At 42.5% G+C, this 18,261-nt stretch overlaps 2 protein-coding genes across 4 annotated transcripts; one reads left to right on the forward strand and one right to left on the reverse strand.

Annotated features, from left to right (window-relative positions):
- Nucleotides 1-1,262: 1,262 nt before the first annotated feature.
- On the reverse strand, nt 1,263-9,042 carry LOC135492607 (beta-1,4-galactosyltransferase 4-like). Of its 3 annotated transcripts, none has more exons than XM_064779157.1 (6): nt 8,611-9,042; nt 7,835-8,067; nt 7,046-7,248; nt 6,476-6,598; nt 4,655-4,753; nt 1,263-4,213 (listed from the first exon to the last, which is right to left on the reverse strand). In XM_064779157.1, the coding sequence occupies exons 1-6, from the start codon at nt 9,023-9,025 to the stop codon at nt 4,093-4,095; spliced, it is 1,194 nt and encodes a 397-aa protein (XP_064635227.1). In that variant the 5' UTR covers nt 9,026-9,042; the 3' UTR covers nt 1,263-4,092. The 3 variants fall into 3 exon arrangements, with proteins under 3 accessions (XP_064635227.1, XP_064635228.1, XP_064635229.1); XM_064779159.1 differs by having other exon boundaries at nt 4,084-4,213; nt 6,531-6,598; XM_064779158.1 differs by lacking the exon at nt 6,476-6,598.
- Nucleotides 9,043-9,929: 887 nt separating this feature from the next.
- On the forward strand, nt 9,930-17,779 carry LOC135493013 (kinesin-like protein KIF18A). Its single transcript, XM_064779763.1, has 14 exons — nt 9,930-10,349; nt 10,539-10,696; nt 11,251-11,361; nt 11,599-11,709; nt 11,915-12,112; nt 12,305-12,481; nt 12,784-12,959; nt 13,110-13,275; nt 13,426-14,008; nt 14,157-14,759; nt 15,068-15,134; nt 15,631-16,227; nt 16,458-16,520; nt 16,781-17,779. The coding sequence occupies exons 1-14, from the start codon at nt 9,938-9,940 to the stop codon at nt 16,836-16,838; spliced, it is 3,480 nt and encodes a 1,159-aa protein (XP_064635833.1). The 5' UTR covers nt 9,930-9,937; the 3' UTR covers nt 16,839-17,779.
- The last annotated feature ends 482 nt before the right edge of the window (nt 17,780-18,261 follow it).

The raw sequence follows: 18,261 nt of genomic DNA on the forward strand, positions 1-18,261 counted from the left end.
TATACTCTTCTCTATATACATCAAACCCCTTGCGGCAATCATTGAAAATCATGACATGTGTCGTCATGGCTTCGCGGACGACATACAATTATATGATACGTTCGATGTCACACCAGAAGGGCTCCGCCTTGCCATTAAAAAGGCTGAATCATGTGTAGCAGATGTTCGGGAGTGGCTTGGCCCCAATCACTTGAAGGGCAATGATGATAAAACTGAATTCCTCATCATTGCGTCGAAGAGAAAGCTGTCAAGACTTGAGCCACTTCCTTCAATCCAGATCGGATCATCCTCTGTTACTCCCTCATCTCAGGTTCGAAATCTTGGTGCTGTTTTTGATGCAAACATGTCTATGTCACAACAGGTGTCCCAAGTGGTGAGGGGGGTTTACTATCAGATCCATAGAATAGCAAAGATCAGACGATACCTGGACAATACCACCTGTGCCAGAGTAATAAATGCGCTAATAACATCTCGCCTGGATTTCCAAAACGGTCTTTTGCTCGGATTACCGGGCTGTGAAATCCAGCGCCTTCAAAAAGCACAAAATGCTAGTGCTCGCCTCTTAACCAGGTCCAAAAAGAGAGAGCACATAACCCCTATTTTAAAATCTCTTCATTGGTTGCCGGTGACATCACGTATCGACTACAAAGTTCTTCTCACAACCCACAAGGTCATCCATCATGAGGAGAGCCCACAGTATATGAAGGAACTTCTCAGTCTCCGTGCGCCCGGCCGCAGACTTCGGTCCTCGGATGACCCTTGGCTCCTTGCCATCCCACGTTCAAATGGGGTCTTCGGGGATCGATCTCTGTGTGTCCGGGCCGCGGGGCTGTGGAACGCCCTTCCAAGCTGGTTACGTGATGTCACTGTGCTAAACACTTTTAAGAGTAAACTCAAAACTCATCTTTTTATCCTAACATATTCAGAGTAGGCCATACATGTTTTAAATATTGATATTTTCCGGATGTTTTTAAACTGTTTTTTTATCCTCATGAAATCACCACTTTTAATGTACTCATTTAATATTATGTACAGTGCTTAGAAAATGTATGCACCATTATTTTAGCACTTTAAATCAAATAAATTATTATTATTATTATTATTATTATTAAAGTTTTAGCCAGACAGGCTGAGGTTTTACATTCGCCACTGGTGTGCAGCATTGGCAAGTGGCGAAAATGCGAATGGGCGCGCCAACCCTCAGTGATTGGCAGTATAAGCGACTACTAATAAAGGACATCAATTCTTAACTTGTGAGAAAATTTTTTAATAGACTTTTATGCAAATTCATCCATAACACCACAGAAAACATAAACAGATTTAAAATAATCATCATTCTTTGCCTGGTCATGAATGCAACACCCGAACATGTACCAGAGCTCTCCTGATCTTGTACATGTCAACAATGCAATCACGTGTGGGGGGGGGGGGGGGCTGATATGTCATACAGGGTTTTCGAAACAAAATACATGAGAATTTTCACAGGTCAGGCAAGGACAATCGAGTGGCATAAGTTAGAAGAGGATTCAGATGTTTCTTTTGTCAAAAGTTTCCTGCGTTCCTCCCCCCAATGCCATTGATACACTTTTTACTTCATCTGCCCCAAAGTTGACTTACAATACATTTGGTGTAATGGGACATGCATGCAAACTTGATTTCATCATTCTTAGTTTACCACTAACTATAACTTACACTTCAAGTAAAACATTTAAGATTTTGATACAAATTTACAAATAAAACACAGAAAAAATAAACAAACTTGAAGGCACTACCAAGCCTAAATTACATCTACTGTGATATATAACCTGACGATTCTAACTAAGTCAAGATTCTAACATAAATGCAACTATCTTCTGAAAGACACATCTAACCTACTGCACTGAGACAGGAAGTGCATGACGCCTAAGATGACTTGCATGACTAAAAGTATTGTTTATTAAGTGTCAACCTCATGAAGGGGACAGCCAGCTCTGCCTTATGAGACGCACTTTACTTCCAAACTCCTATCTCTAATGCCAGGCGCCTGCCGAGAAGGCAGTTTGTACCCTATATCTAACTAGCTGGCAGCTAAGCAATCAGCTGCATCGGAAAGAGGTTACTAGCGGGCCTCGAACCTTCGACGTTCCATTCACAAGACTGACGCCTTAACCCACTAGGCCATCGAGATCGGTATTGGCGGACTACATCAGAAAGAAGCAACTGAGCCACATTGCTTTTGACGTCTGGTAGAATTCCACCAGACATCACAAGCGAAGCGGCTCGGTTTAGTTTCCAACTCGATAATTAATGCCATGCAGGCATTTGATAGATACAAGCGACAGCTCTAAAGTGACTTAGATACCAAACTGGAGGTTTTGATTGCCTCAACAAATACAGTGAGGGTGGAGGCGTGGCCAACTTTTTTGGTCGAAAATGACGGCTCTAGTCAAATCAATACCGACAGTGAGGCCTCAATGTCTATTCTAAGTTGCAGGACCCCGACAACCTTAGCAAAATCTATACAAACAGTGAGGCATCAATTTTTATTTTAAGTAACTGAAAACCAACAAGACATAAGTTAAACTATCACAGAATGATCAAACATTGCAGACCTTTGAAATACGTCAAGTGTTGTAAAGTTATGGCTTGTCTGAAGAAGAACGGAGATGCTCGGCCTCAATGTGAAAAGTGTCATGGTCAGGCATTTGATTAATTACAAAAACAAGACAACAAATATGTTGATGATTGCGCTCAGATCGTTTTCTCCTCCACAAAAAACCATTTTGATCTCAAGCGAGTATTGGTTCAAAAATGAATCAGACATAGAAAATTTTTGACATGGCTCGAAAAACATCTCATCAACTCCCCAGCTTGCCGAGCATCAGACTGGCGTTTCAACTTGCCGAGTTGGCCTATCCCGGGGAAGAGTAAGTTTTCCAATAATGTTGGAAAAAATGTGTTCTTGGAGTCTTCCGACAAAATAAATAATGATATGTTCATTTAGCTACATGTAGAGGTTGTTAATCAGCCTCAAAGCTCTGTACCTGTATCCCTAAAAATAACTTTCAAGAAGACAACATTTTTTAAGCAATGCTAACAAAAATTCTGCCAAATACTGTCAAACTTAAATGCTTCTGTTTCAATCTAATTCTAATAAATTACAGTGGAAGCATCAATCTTCCGTCACGGACGCAAAAACTTTAAACTGACTACAAGCCTCATCATTAATACTTCCAAAAAGAACACTGGAATGGCAATAGATCGGAATGTCACAACCGGTTGAAAAAAATTAACCCAGTTCACATCCCAAAGTTGACTTTTGAAGACCCAAATTCATAAAGGGCGTTTAAGGGTTAGACATGTACAACTTCTCTCTAATCAGTTTCAGGGCCTATTCATATTCTGTGAAGATTCACATGAAGGGCCAGAATCTGTCTATTCAGTAGTTAAACGCTGTTTTAAGCTAAACACCCTTTATGAATTTGGCCCAAAGTGTTTTATTTATAGACGATATCATTAAAGCATAACCTATCGCGCTTGTTGCATTTGCCGTTAATCAAGTTAATCAGCTGACAGGTGATTACATAATAAGCTGTCACCCCTCCAATTCACTTAACAAATGCAAATACAGTCAGCGTGATTTAAAAAAGCTCTGCACAAGCAAAATCGTAATAATGTCCAAGTTGACGCTCAGCTCGCAACTCAATATCTAGAATAAGTCTAATACCAACTTGTAAACAGGACTTTGCGATTCCAGAGTCTGGTGTGTCGTTTGGTTTGAATGGGGACCGTCTCCAGTCTGAGCTTAGTAATGTATTGGACTGCCCCAAGAATTTGGACCCCCTCCCCAAAAATTTATACTTCAGATCTTGTAGCAAACTTGACCCATGAGTACCCTGTTACAATAACTGCAAGGCAATGGGCACAAATTCCCTAAATGTAGCCAGCTCTGGTAAAGTAGGCACTTGCATACAATACATTGGAGAATAAGGAGAAAAGTGAGAACGTTTTTCATCAAAATTGACTCCAAGTGACTACTTTTGCCAGATTGGGCCTCAAATTGTCCACACAATTGAACAAAAAATTCATGTCCTCGAGATAAGTCTATCCGTATCACAGTATAACTGAAATCATGGTATAGAGTGGTTCCACCGCCACTTTTTTTATTGTGTAGTTGAGGGAATTGAGGCCGTCTGTTATCATCGTCTGCTTGACAACATTGACGTATGGCCACCTAAAAAGACAACAAAATCGTGAGTTAGTGTGGAGAAAGGTAAATTTCATGTGGAGGAATATATCATGAGTGGCCATTCTCAGGGATATACGATGACAAGAAAAATATGGTCAAAATTGCCAAAGGTACTTGGCTGACCTCGTGTCACTTAACTGTAACAGTGTGATCACAAATAGTAATGTTCCACAGCCCTGGGCAGCCGGTGTCATAGTTGACCAGCTTTAGTTGACACTGTGAAAGAGCATCAGTTAGGCCTACACTGAGGATAATGTACTGTTGTGTAATGCCACCATCTTTTGGTAAATGTGATCTGGTCACATTCCTGAGTTGAACTAAGAATCTTTGTCAAGAACGATGAGAAAAACACTTTCCAAGGACTGATTTTCGTTGAGAAAAACTCACAAAAATCTCTGGCCTATTTCCCCTTTAAATGAGACTTACTTCATAGAATTTACAATTCTGTCGTCGTGGTGATCAATAATGAGATAGCGACCCTCGTCGCCGCGCGGGAAAATGCCGCCGAGACCACGAACACGTACTCTGAAACAAACAGGCAAATGACGATAAATACGGATGATTTACTGGTTGACAAGAGGCATTACCATTCTGGCTAGAACTTGAAATCTGAAAGCAATTAGAACTCCTTCAAAATGAAGTAAATGTCAATTTCAAGAAAGGGAGGCTGTTCACAGGAAAGCAAAGAACTGACTCCCGCCCTTGAAATCGAGCTTCACTTCATTTTGAAAGAGTTCGAAATGCTTTAGGTTTTCAAGTTCTAGTCAAAATGGTGTGCCTATGGTCAATCCTTGAAACAAGATTCAATGAGAAACAAGAGTCTTATCCCTGACTTGAAGGAGATATGAGAATGTTTAAGTAGGGACATTATCTTCCTGGCCACATAAATCCAATGCCAAAGTTGTCCCTTTGAGATCAAGTAAGGCCCAGTTCTTTGACGAAGAACAATTTTCACAGACATGTAATAGTATAATCCCTATTTGAATTGACGAGATGCCACATGCTGTTAATGTTACAAGATTAGAAAACTACTACAAAACTAAGTATGATTCTAGGACTAACTACTAATTTATATTTCAAGCAAATTTCTAAGAGAAAGCATGCAGAATGAACACATGTAAAGCACAAGCAAAGCAGGCCATTATTTATTATTTATCAAGGGTTGACCATAACCACCATTTTGGCAAGAACTTTGAATCCTAAGGTAAATAAAACTCCTTTGAAATGACGTAAATGCCAGTTTAAAGAGTGGGAGCCTGTTCTCTGGACAAACTCCCAGCCATGAAATGGGCATTCACTTTGTTTTGAAGGCATTCTAATTGCTTTAGGATTTCAGGTTCCAGCCAAAATGGTGGTGTGTTATGGTCAACCCTTTTTAGATCAAAACATGCAGGAACAAATCATATGATATACATGGTATACAGTAAAAAATGCAACGGAAAAAAAGACAACGGAAAAAAAAGCCCGGTAAAAAAGACAACAGGTAAAAAGTGTAGTAAGGGTGGTGTTTGCCAACTTTCTTCCACATTTTCCAATACCCAATACCAGAAAGATTCCAAAATGGGTGCCCTAATGATTCTAAATTTGAGGCCCTGCACCTTACAGCCAATCTTTCCACTTCAAACTCTCACCTTGCAGCTAAATCATCGTCTTCTCGGCCCCAGCCCCAATATAAATTAGACATGCCATTTATGGAGGAGAAATGTTTTTTTTGCAAGGCAGACACACCACCAAAGTACCAATTATATGTCATTCTGCAATGAAAAACATGCAACAATCGTAAATAGACAAATCATGCAGGTTCGTGGCCACACACTCGTCCACACAAACAGATGAAAACATATATTTTGTCATTTTTTAGTATTTCTGTCGAGACACTCCACTAACAGCGTAAAAGGCAGAAGCAAATACATGCAGCAAGCGTGTGAAGGAACTCTCAGAACTCTGATTTGGAATACAGCGCCATCTATCTGTTCAAATTCATATGAAAACTGATTTGAGCTCCGTACTTGTCGGCCAAAAAGTTCAAAGCAAAGTCATTTTTTGACAACCCCCCTGGAAAAAATAACTTCGTTGAATGATGTTACTTTTAGGAGAAGCTGACCCCCCTTCAGTCACATCTGGCCAGTCAGTCTGCTACAAGGTGCCTTGTCCTTGACAGGGTGAAATCCGAGTTCAGACAGTTTCCTCTAAAAGCATGTAAGCAGCAATAACATTTAGATTCAATACTAGGATTGTGGGAAATACCTCGCGGCAAAGTCGTCATCTTCACGACCCCAACCCCAATAGACATTAGACATACCGTTGATTTGACGGTAATTGTTAAAACTGACAGAGGCCGCACCTCCGAAGTACCAATGGTACAGCATGCTGAAACAAAGTCAAATCACAAATACTTAGCACAAAATTTATGGGGCTTCCCAAGTGAGTGGACGCCTCTGATTTTTGACAACTACTCACTAATTTCTCATACAAAATTGACAAAGAGATAGGAAATGACATGTAAAATGAAGTATTCTTTTGATTGGATCATTACAAAGATTTTATTACAATAAACTTTAATACAGTGGGACTTCCCTTAGTGGACACCTCTCTATTAAGGACACTAGTTTTGGTCCCTGACTGGTAGTCTACTTTTTTTACCTCTCTTATCAGGACACTTCCATATAAGGACAGCATTTGTCAGTCCCGAGGGTGTCCTTCATAGAGAGGTTCTACTGTATATGCTGGTGGGACTGTATATGCTAGTGGATTCTGTTTAGGATGACCACATCATGAATGAAGGGCAAATTCAGAAGAAATGACCATACTACATACCCGGGTTTATATTTCTCTTCCTTCTGCGTGTGACGCTGACTAATCAGATGTTTAGGTTTGTTGGCACAGGTATAAATATTCCTCGTATCTTCTGGTACTTTATCGACGTCATGAAGGATGAAGCAATCGTAACTGTGAAACTTCTGTGCCTCCACGTATCCGACATTGAGTAACTTTGCCCGGTTGAACCTCTTGGTGTCGGCCTGAAAAAAATGGAAACTCTGACATTGAAAATGAAATTAAAACTGAGGAAAGTTATCACCAACAGCAACTGTACCCTGAAAATCAAAATCCTAAACTCCGAGCATTACCTGGTTCCGCGTATCTTGGGTACAACCGAATTCAGAACCCCGTAATGCTAGGATTTTAGCAGAAGTATTTTTGATTCTCTGGGATAACCCACTAGCCAGCACTGGAAGGGACAACTGCATGTGATGGCCTACGCTGCAACCAAACCCAAGTGGCGCTGTCGGAGTGGCACAGTGGAAACATCAGTGCCTGCCACCTCCGAGGTCCCGGGTTTGATTACTGGTCAGTCCTGGTACACTCATGTGATAGGGAGTGACTCTCTTCGACAGCATCGGTTTCCTCCGGGGTCTCCAGTTTACTCCTACTTACATTACAATCCTCCATATGACTCTTAGAGCTAAGAATGTCCAAGTTGACGCTCAGCTCAAAACTCAATATTTTTACCCATTCCATTTCCAAGTGATCACATCTCAACTTCCTGGTTGAGACATTGTCCTCATGCGCTCATTTTGGGATCAAAACTGTCAATTGACTTCTTACCTGATCGATAACAAACACGCCATAATCGAGGAGCTGTGCTTGTAAAAATCTGTGCATGTGATTGAGAAATATCTTGAGATTCGTCGTCCGATTCCTATATGGAATAATAATGGCTGTCTTGTGGATAGGATGACAGTCTTTCGGCCGCCAAAGTCCGCCGTAAACATCTGGGTAGATTTTCGCAAGATCTTCCGGTATTTTTGTTATGTCTGTGTTCACAGGTTTTACGGGCCCTGAACAAAAATGAAGAAAATTTTTTCAAAATTGGCAGAAATTTAGTTGGCATGAAGAGAAACTTGTCTTCAGGTACCAGATAGATATCCGACAAACCTTTGCCTCGAATCTACTCTTCCTCATGTCGTCCTTTGTCTGCTGCTTGTTTGTTGTGGGTTGTTGCCCTCAACACTTCCACCAACTGGTCTGATGTTAGCTTTACAGACTATACGAACATCCAGATTGCTCACTATCTGTTGCCGATGCTACCGCCCTACCAGTATGCTGTATAGGTAGGCCCAGGCTCAGGTGTCTCGAACATTGCCACCACGGCACAAGTCTTGCTCTATAAATGGCTAAACTTTAGAATCCCCGATCGGAAATGACGTAGTTTGATCGCATTCAACTATAAATCCATTGAACAGTGGTGCTTGGTTAGTCAACCGATGACCTTTTTTTGGGGTGTGATCGGGGATTGTAAACTCGTTCCCTATAAATAGCTACAGTGACAATTCTAGCAATGGCACTACTACATTGAACTCGCATCGCCTAGAAAATCTTACCCAAATTTTTCGGAGAACAATCTGGTAACTTCTTTGGCTTTGCTTTGGAAGCCTCTTCTTTTTCCACTTGTTCCTGAATTGCTTTTAGTGCATCAAGTAGTCTTGGAACATCACCAGCATTATATGAAGTCTTATCTAAACCTTTGAATTTTAACACTGTCTTTATTGCACTGCCGTCACTAGCGTTAGTCAAGTTAGATTTCTGAGTCGGGCTCAGAGATGTCAAATTTCCAGTCAAAGACGTTCGAAGTGCCTCTGAAAACAGCATCGACTTCGGCCCATTCCCAGAAATTGCATCACTTAAGTCTGGTTTGTCTAGAAGGAGCAACTTCTTATCTAGTCTAAACTTATAAAATATTAAATTTATAATCACAAAGATCACTAAAATTGTCCCTATACATTTGGGGCTTGCCATCGACCGAAAACCTCCAAGTCCTGCCATTTTGAACAAACATCGACTCCAGGAACTAACATAACTCGCCCTGTGTATCGAGATGTATATTTTTCGGCTTTTTTCTTGCTTCACGCCTGAAAACGAGGTCGATGAAACTGTCCTCGTTTAATTTCTTTTCTGGTATTGTCTAATATCCGCTGATCGCTGACGACTTCTTTGTGTATCAAAAGGAACACCATGCATGTATGTTGGTTTTGGGTGTGTTTTTTTAATGTCAAAATTGCTGAAATAGTAAGAAAAATTAAGTTATTAAGATGCGGCTACAATGGATAAATTTTATGTTGAGTTTATTTTTCACGACGACAACCAAAAAAAATTGAACTTCCAGCCAATCAAAAGCTCTGTTACAAATTGACCGGTCGATTTAAATGGCTTACAAAAATATGGAAAACATCAAAATTTTACTAAAATACTCAGGTAGTTTTCTATAAATTAAGGCTTTGTATGGCACTCTTAACAATGTGTATGATTGATTGATATGTGAAGATGAGAAAGATGTACTTTATACTGCAGTCGGCTGTACAGATTTCGAGAAATCCCGCTGCTCTTGCCTGTCAAAATTTTGTTCAAAATTTATTATTGGTCAAAAACAGTATAAAATGCAGTGCCGTGCATGAGACGAGTAGGCCTATCACTGGGTACATTGCACCAATGCATGTTGTGTGAACTGGCTTCGGTGACAGTTGTAAAAGTGACCAGTATTTGTCTTGACTAATTTTTGTCTCCTTTTTCATTGCAGAAATGTAGCATTTAAAAAGCTCCGAGGCATATTTCTGAACAAGTTACCTGCAACTGGTTGAATTTGCATCATTGCCAATGCCATCAGCAAAACTTCTTTAACTTTGGTGGTTGCCAGATCGGATAAAAAAGACCATGACTGTCAAGAATAGTATCTACAATGCCTGCCCGCCGAGGCGCACTCTTGTGGCCACAAAGTCGGACAGTGACATTTATGCCATTCAGGGCAACAGTAATGACAATATCCGTGTCGTTGTCCGGGTGCGGCCGGAAAATACGCAAGAGAAAGCCAGCAGAGTCAAGCATTGGTCTGTTATCAGAGTCATGGGAGAACATGTACTGGTCTTCGACCCCAAGGACGATGATCCCACAGTGGAGTTCTATCGGAATAAACCACGCACTGGTCGTGATATCATGATTAAGCCGAAACGTGATCTCAAGTTTGCGTTTGATCGTGTTTTTAATGACCAGTGTACGAATGATATTGTCTACGACCACACTGCCCAGTTTGTTGTGGATGGAGTTCTCAATGGATACAATTGCTCAGGTACGCACACAGCAGAACCTCTCTAGTAAGGACAGCCCCGGGACTGGCAAATGCTGTCCTTGATAGAGAGGTGTCCTGATTAGAGAGGTTGGTTGGATTGAATTGAAACAACCGTTTTTGGGACAAAAACAAGTCCGGAATTGAAGTGTCCTTTGTACATCCTTTCATGTTCCATTTTGCTATTTCCAGTGTTTGCATACGGAGCGACTGGGGCCGGGAAGACGTTCACGATGTCTGGTACGCCGCAGAATCCCGGCGTGATGTATCAGACCATGAAGGACCTCTATGACCGGATTGAGAACATCAGAGAGGAGAAGATCTGTGAGGTGACGGTGTCTTATCTTGAGGTGAGTGTCTGCGCTTGATAGCAGGGTTCTCCAGGGTTTTCTCAAGGGTATCCTTGATTCAAGAAGTTTTGTTTGTGTGCAACACTAGGTAGTTTGGCCAGTAAGGTTCTAGGGTAGCCAGAAATTTAAGAAAGGGTGGCCTTTTGGAAACCCTTTGCAAAATTATAGAGCAAGGAAGGGTGGCTCTTCCGAGGTCACTGCCAAGGTACATGAAGGTTGGGACGCCCTGACAAATGGCCTTGGGGAAAACACTGGATAGGTTCTCTGGATATGCTGGGCAGATTTCTCCACTGGTCTGTTAGCAGGGTGACCAGCCCACCTTTCAAGTTCATACTGGAACAGTCATGACAGTGCGTGATTAAGGGATGCATATGAGGCACGTGACATCCCTTTTCTTTGGAGGGCACCGCTCTTCAGGAAGCAAAAAACTACTTTTTTGGCCTAAGATTCTCAGAAATGCATATTTGGGACTTGGGAAATGGAAGACCAAATCTAACTCAGCATATTTTTTCTCGTGATTTTTTGTTTGTGTGTATCTAGCCTATTTGTTTCAGGTTTATAATGAGACAGTTCGAGACCTCCTGTCCATCAACCACCAACAGAGCTTGCCAGTCCGGGAGGATCCAAAGTTGGGGGTCCAAATTGTTGGTCTATCCTACCATAAGGTACGTAAATAAACTCATGACTTTCTGTAACCCAGTTTGTTGGGGTAAGAGGTAACCATATCTCCCCAAATTGGTAGCCAGGCTTCTCAAATAGAAAGGTGTCTGCTAAGGGAGGTTCATCTCTTGTAATTCAAATTTTGGCCACTGAAATTTGGTGAGTAGATCTCGGCCTCGGCCTTCATATTCAGGACCACTTATCAAGAAAGATGCATCAATCCCAATCTTGATTGTTTTCAGCCTGACAGTATGGACCATGTGATGGGGCTGCTCTTAGATGGGAACCGGAATAGGACGCAGCATCCGACTGATGCGAATGCTGAGTCGTCACGATCACATGCAGTATTTCAGGTTGGTTGGAATATACTCCTTCCTTGTTTGCACTGAGTAGGATGGGCCGATGCAGATTGAAGGGGAGGGGGGGGGCTTCTGGTGGATCCCCACAAATGCAGAAATTAGGGTTTGGAGTCTGATGTCTTCATGTTTGTGTTAAAAGCTATTCTGTCTTGTATTCTTATATTTTCCTGTTTCAACTCTTACAACGCTTTTTCTTCAGATTTTTGTCCGACAGCGAGACAGGACGGCTGCCACACACGTAGACCACCGCATCGCCAAGATGTCCTTGATTGACCTGGCAGGATCAGAACGTGCCACAGTAACCAAGAATTGTGGGACGCGGTTCAGAGAGGGCGCTAACATCAACCGATCGTTGTTGGCGCTTGGAAACGTTATCAATGCGTTAGCAGACGGAAAGGTTTGTTTGTCTTGTTTTTGTGAGAACGTCGTCTAGCGGTTACTAGCTTACCTAATGGTTACTAGGTTACCTAGTGGTTACTAGGTTACCTAGTGGTTACTAGTTGACCAGGTGTCATAGTCATTTTGGGCCAGTTGAAAGAACCAAGTCGCGTAGAGTTATGTTGATCATGCCTATTGTTTGCTCTTGTAGGTGAAATCACAACACATTCCGTACCGTGACAGCAAACTGACTCGTATCCTGAAAGACTCGCTCGGTGGTAACTGTCGCACGGTGATGATAGCGAATATCAGCCCGTCAAGTTTGTCGTTCGAGGACACGTACAATACACTGAAATACGCAGACAGGGCTAAGCATATCAAAGCAGAGGTAAGAGACTTGCTGGAGCGCAAAGAAAAGAGAAAGATAATGCTGGTTTTAGAGAGAATCAAGAAATCGAACTACCAACAATTGGCAAACTCATTCCCTTATTTAAAAACACAGTTTCTACTTTTCCATTGAAGATTTACGCCTGTGTTTCTTAAAAGTGTCTTTTGGAGAATCTTTCATATTCTTGAAATTTTTCTCCTCTTCGAATTTCTAGACATTTGCGCCAAAAAGTGAGGAGAAAAAGTCAAAGTTGTTGGCAGAATCTATCAAATTTCTCATTTATCTTATCATCTGACTTTCAGGTCAAGAGCAATGTTGTCAGCGTGGACCTGCACGTCCATCGCTATGAGAAAATCATCGACGATTTACGCCAAGAGATTATTGAACTGAAACGCGACCGTGATGATGTATTTCATGGGATGGCACTCACGCCACGAGTATCGTCAACTGGTGTACCCTATCAGGAGGAAATAAAAAAGTAGGTTGAGTTGTGCATATTATTTCTGGCTCCAGGGGGAGTAGGGTGGTACAAGGTTTAGAGTGACTACTGGGGACGGGGTATGCATAAAAATGTCAAGTTATCCTGTTTGAGCAACTGTTGACATGTCTTGTCGTTATTTTCCTCCAGGTACCAGACGGTTATCACGAGTGTGTTCAGCAAGCGGCTTGACACGCGTAAGGACCTGATGGAACTTGAAGGAGCCGAGCGTGACCTCTCACTCAAGCTTCATATCCGTCAGATGTGTCTCTCCAGGGTGCCCCTGGTCGCATTAGACTCGGCTGTTATAGAAAAGGTACTTACTTCAGACTTTTTTAACTGTTTGGAAATCTGGGCGTGCTTCAGTCGATAAGTCAATAGTCAGTTGTTCAATACCTTTAAAGTGCCTCAATAGTTCTGTAAAGATACCATACCCATTCTTACATTCTGTTTAACTTGACTTCAGAATGCTGAAAAGCTGCAACGTACGATGAGGACTAATGTCAACAGTCTGGAAGGCATCGCCAAGAGAAAAGTGCCGTTGACGAAGAAAATGGGTGAAAATGATGCGTGGTTGTCCCGTGCAATGACAGAGATTGAAAAAGTCAGCGCAGATTCTTTGGAGTTAGGGGAAACGTTGGAGCAGACGATTTCATTCAAACATCTGGAAGTCGAACTGGCAGATTCGCGACAACATATCGCACATCTGAAAAAAGTCGCACGCGCACAAGAGCGGCAGTTGCAGACAGACTCAAACTTGATCAAACAGTTGTTGCAGGTTGCGAAGCGGCAGTTTCTCCTGCTGAAAGGGAGTGGTCAGGCTGATTCGACGTTCGTGGCCGATTTCAACCGGATTGAATCTCTAGTTTGCGGAGGGAGAGAAGTTGTGTGGGCCGATGAGTCGTCGCAGGTCAACAAAATGGACAATTTCAATTTGGAGTCGGTGTTGAATTTTCCGGTGTTGACCCAGGCACCGGAGGCGCTGAAGAGGGCGAGAATTTCTACATCAAATACGACCATCTTGACTCCAAGTCGAAGACTAACCAGAGGTAAGAGCACCACTCTCTGATGACTTACAGTTTTTCAGGGCTGGGCATCTTATGATGCGAGTGAATTGCTGAGTGATTCACCCAGCAGAAACCCCAAGTTTGTTTCAAGCCTTGAAAGGGGATTACCGATTTTTGCGTTCTATTCCAGTGCACCAGACGCCGAGAGATAGTTCCTCATACCAGCCGCGCTCAACCGCTACACCATCTGTCAATGATCAAATCCCTGATGACAAGACACCGGGAACAGAAAACAAAAACCTCGTATGCTTTGCTGGGAGAACGCCAATAGCAAAACCTGTGGTGCACCCTAGTGTTGACGTGGAGAACCGAAACGTTGTTGCAGCGTCTGGGTCGATTACGGACTTGATTAGTGCAAGCGACGAACAGCTACGGAAGGGCGATTCCGTTGAATCGGTGGTCGCGAAAGCTGTCTTGAAACGGGGCATAATGACAGTTGCTCTAACGCATCCAAACCTGACAAATACTGGGACACCTGGTGGTGACAAAGTGAACTATTCAGATGCTTGTGACACGGATTCGACATTCACTGTCGGGACGATGATAAAAAATTCAAGTAGTGTCCATGCTGGGTTGCCGGTTGCATTGTTCCAAGGTGTTGGCCAGACGGTTACGAAGTCACAAGCTGATATGACCGCCTCGACCGGTGTGAACAGAGTTCCTTGTACCCCTGTGTCAGGACAGAAACCAGGTGTGGTGCGGGCGATGGATTTCTCATGCTCCAGGAGTCCTGGTAAGTGCCTGCTGTTATTCGCATTGTCATATTGAGGAACTTGATGCAGCAGTAGTAAGCGTTCCAATACGCAATAGATTTCCAACCCTTGTCAAACTCATGTCAATTTCTTCCACAAGGGTTCTGAATTGTATTGGACCACTAACTACTTCCACCGTTTGGAAATAAAGTCCCTCATTGGGGCCTTGTCTTTATTCATTCAGTGAAATTTACTGAGCCTCTCAACTGTCTTGGTGAAGTGAGTATAAAGTTTGTCTATTTGCTGATGAAAAAACGTCATGGTCAAACAATCTTGTTCTGTTTTGCAGGCCAGATGTCATATGCTGATGCGGTGAAGTCGCCCCCAAGTCTCACAGCTGGCATGCATAAGGAAGGGTAAGTCTTGAAAATCAGCTCTCAGAGGGAAAACTGGTCGTCTACCCTCTGCCCAACCTGATTGGTACTTTTGCATATTATGATTGTCACACCGGGAAGTTGGTTCATTTAGATACAGGTGCTGCCTGCTGTTGCACAGGGTACTGCCGTGGTCGCAGCAGTTGTGGTCTGGTCATCCTTGTCCCAAGGCAGCCGATACAGCACTTACCTGCTGCAGTAGTGTGTACACTGTGGACAACAACAAGGCTGGGTGTGGCTATATGAGTATTGAAGCCGTCAAGAAAATATGACAGGGAATGAAATACAGCTATGGCAAAGATGCTTCAGAAAGATGGCACAGATGCATGAGGTATTTCTTGCTCATGTGAGGCCTCATAAAAAGCTGATGACATATTTCATGTCTTTTCTAGCTTAAGTTTTCTAAACTACAGTGATTGGTCCCCTCCCTAAAATGCTTTAAAAAGTTTGTTTATTTTGTTGAAATTCTTTATTCCAGGGAAGCAGACGCACTGAACACCTTCTTGTCACCAAATTCCGGCATCCAACCGTTGCCGATCACACCGGAGTTGCCCACGAGGAAGTCGCCGATTAGTGACACTGGGCTGATGCAGACACCGAAAATGGATTTAAATAAACTTTATGGCAGTCAGTCATCGGAGAGTGTGAACTCACCATTCGGTTCGGGTCTAGCACGGAGGGTTAAAAGTCCTACGAATCAATTTCCACCACCTGTACGCGTCCCGCTGAGAGATACGAACAGTAACCACAACCAGAATAACGCCACTGAAAACGAGGCTCAGCAGAAGTGGATGACGGTTTCGCCAAAGAAATCCAAGCACGGCGAGAATAGCAAACGGAATGGTAGTCTGAATTCATCGCAGAACACTAACGGGCGTGTTCAGGGTTTCGGTTACGGTCCGAGCGTCAATCGGAAGAGCTTCTATGAGAGTCAGCGACAGAAGGCAAAGCATCAGAAGAGTCTGGAGGTGTTGAAGCGGGCCGGGTTGCCTTCCATGTCGGAGAAAAAGAGCGAAGGCACCGCCCCGGGATACATGCAGATGACGGCCGCTGCAAAGAGGCGCTTGCATGACAGGTGAGTTGACATGAGTGGCGAGTTTGGGAAGAGGTACCAGCAAGGATTGAATTGCTTGCCTTGCCTGGTAAAGAGTTGAAACTGACTGTCATCGCATTTGATCTGTCCCTGACTTTTTCCCTTGAGTACCAGGAGAGTGAAAACTCTGTCAGGTGCCTTGGTCCTTTCCCCTCTAGCAAGTATATTTGAAAATCAAGTTGATCTATCTTGAGCCGCCCTTTATTTTTCAGGTCACAGACGGCCAAGGAAAATGAGTATCCTGTGAGTAACATTGGAAAAGCTGTCAGACAACCGTAAGTACTAAACCCGAAAACCTTAAAAAAATTCATGACGGTAGGTCAGCTTATGGCAGTGCAGTAGGAAGTACCTTAGGTACAGGAATAGACTTCCAATAACAAGGCCCGCCGATCTTTGGTGGCTTGTGGAGGTTGTCCTTTGCAATTGGAATGTATGGTTGACCTGTAATTTTTTTCATGAAAAACCATAGGCAGTTGATCAAAAAGAAATTTGCCTGATCCAGTGGTTTGATCACTGTCACCTTTTGTTATTTCAGGGTGAAAGCACGCACACAGTCGGGCCCACAGCGTTGTGCAAAACCTGCTTGGCAGTAAGGACGACACTCCCATATCATCAAGTATGGATCCCTAATATCCATTCATTGTGCTCTGCAGTGATTGAATGGGTTGTGATAGGTAGTCCACTTATGTGTCACCTGTGTATATGTGTACATGTATAAGGCAATGCTGTGTCGCTACTAAATAAGCTGGTTGAGCCATTCTGTTACACATAGGCCTATTACACGTAAAATATGCCTTTTGTGTACATGAAGGTGCCTCGCAATTGGCTAAACTGTTGAAAAAATGTATAGATGTGTACAAATTATTCATATATCGGCCATCTTTTTGTAATCGTGCAATAATCATGTGTGAGAAAGGACATTCCTATAATAATGATGATGATGATGATGATGATCAGTCAACTCTCATTTCCTTTCCATTGGGAGAAGTGGCCTCTAAGAGTGCATTTAACTTTTGTGCTTTCTGCGTTTATATTCAAAAGACAGTGAACTCCTCTCTTTTGAAGGAAAATGGCTTTGGTACCAAATTGCTAATTTCTATGCAGTTTGGTCACTGTAATCGAGAAAAGCATTTGTCACTTCCACAAGGTGTCCTTGTTCAAAAAGTGAGTCCAGTTCAAGATTAAGGAGTGGTCTGTAAAGATATTGGTGTAAATAACTGTACATATTAGCAAGTATGGATCTATACTTGATATTAGGAAGACAAATATGGCACTGTTATATTAGATAAGGTAAATTGGTACAATCATAGTCGCGGTTGTCGGAACAAGTATAATCTCTGTGTGCATTTATGTGTACTGTCAGCTGATTTCTACACTGAAGGGGCTATAACTGTACCTTGGCTATACTTGTATCAATTTACCTTATATCACTATTCTGAATGCATTTAGTGAGTAATATTCTTGTGTTTGTGTATATTATGAAATCACTGCCTGCCTGTGATTTTGCAATCATGGATGAATGAGAATAAAATGATCATTTCATCAGAAAAGAAAGTTGTTTATGTAGTAATTCTTGTAGAGTGATTGACAGCTAATTAAGTCAGTCATTTTAAGTTGAACCCTGAACATTTGATGCCTCTGTTTAGCGCAGGTGATGGGCTATCACCACTGGGTTCATCGTAACTGAACCTTGAGTCTGGCCTGTGGGCATCATATCTTAAAATAACTAACTGTCACTGGCAGTGGGCAATACTGCAAAAGCTACCTCAACTCCGGGGTGAGGCCTGCCCAACTCATATTTGCCACAGATTCTGACTGATATCTTTTGGTTTTGTGGAAAGACATTCTGACAAGCGATCAAGACGCAGAATGTATTCTGCATGGGATTCTATTCAGTGAACAAGAGACCAGCTACTGCAGACTTCAAGCCCACCTCAACAGGTGAACATAGGGGAGTCTGGAAGTTGCCTGTTCAACACATCCGGTCAGACACCAGAGCATGTGCTATACCGAGAG

This window comes from Lineus longissimus, chromosome 8 (genome assembly GCF_910592395.1).
Source record: "Lineus longissimus chromosome 8, tnLinLong1.2, whole genome shotgun sequence".
NCBI lineage: Eukaryota > Metazoa > Nemertea > Pilidiophora > Heteronemertea > Lineidae > Lineus > Lineus longissimus.

Bases quoted from the DNA above. Each gene is read 5' to 3' on its own strand.
- LOC135492607 (XM_064779157.1), bottom strand. From the start codon at position 9,025: ATGGCAAGCCCCAAATGTATAGGGACAATTTTAGTGATCTTTGTGATT. The intron at 8,068-8,610 runs GTAAGATTTTCT...ATTTTTGTTCAG, and splicing joins TTGTTCTCCGAAAAATTTGG to GGCCCGTAAAACCTGTGAAC. The intron at 6,599-7,045 runs GTATGTAGTATG...ACTTTGTTTCAG, and splicing joins GAAGAGAAATATAAACCCGG to CATGCTGTACCATTGGTACT.
- LOC135493013 (XM_064779763.1), top strand. From the start codon at position 9,938: ATGACTGTCAAGAATAGTATCTACAATGCCTGCCCGCCGAGGCGCACT. The intron at 11,362-11,598 runs GTACGTAAATAA...GATTGTTTTCAG, and splicing joins TTGGTCTATCCTACCATAAG to CCTGACAGTATGGACCATGT. The intron at 16,521-16,780 runs GTAAGTACTAAA...TTGTTATTTCAG, and splicing joins GGAAAAGCTGTCAGACAACC to GGTGAAAGCACGCACACAGT.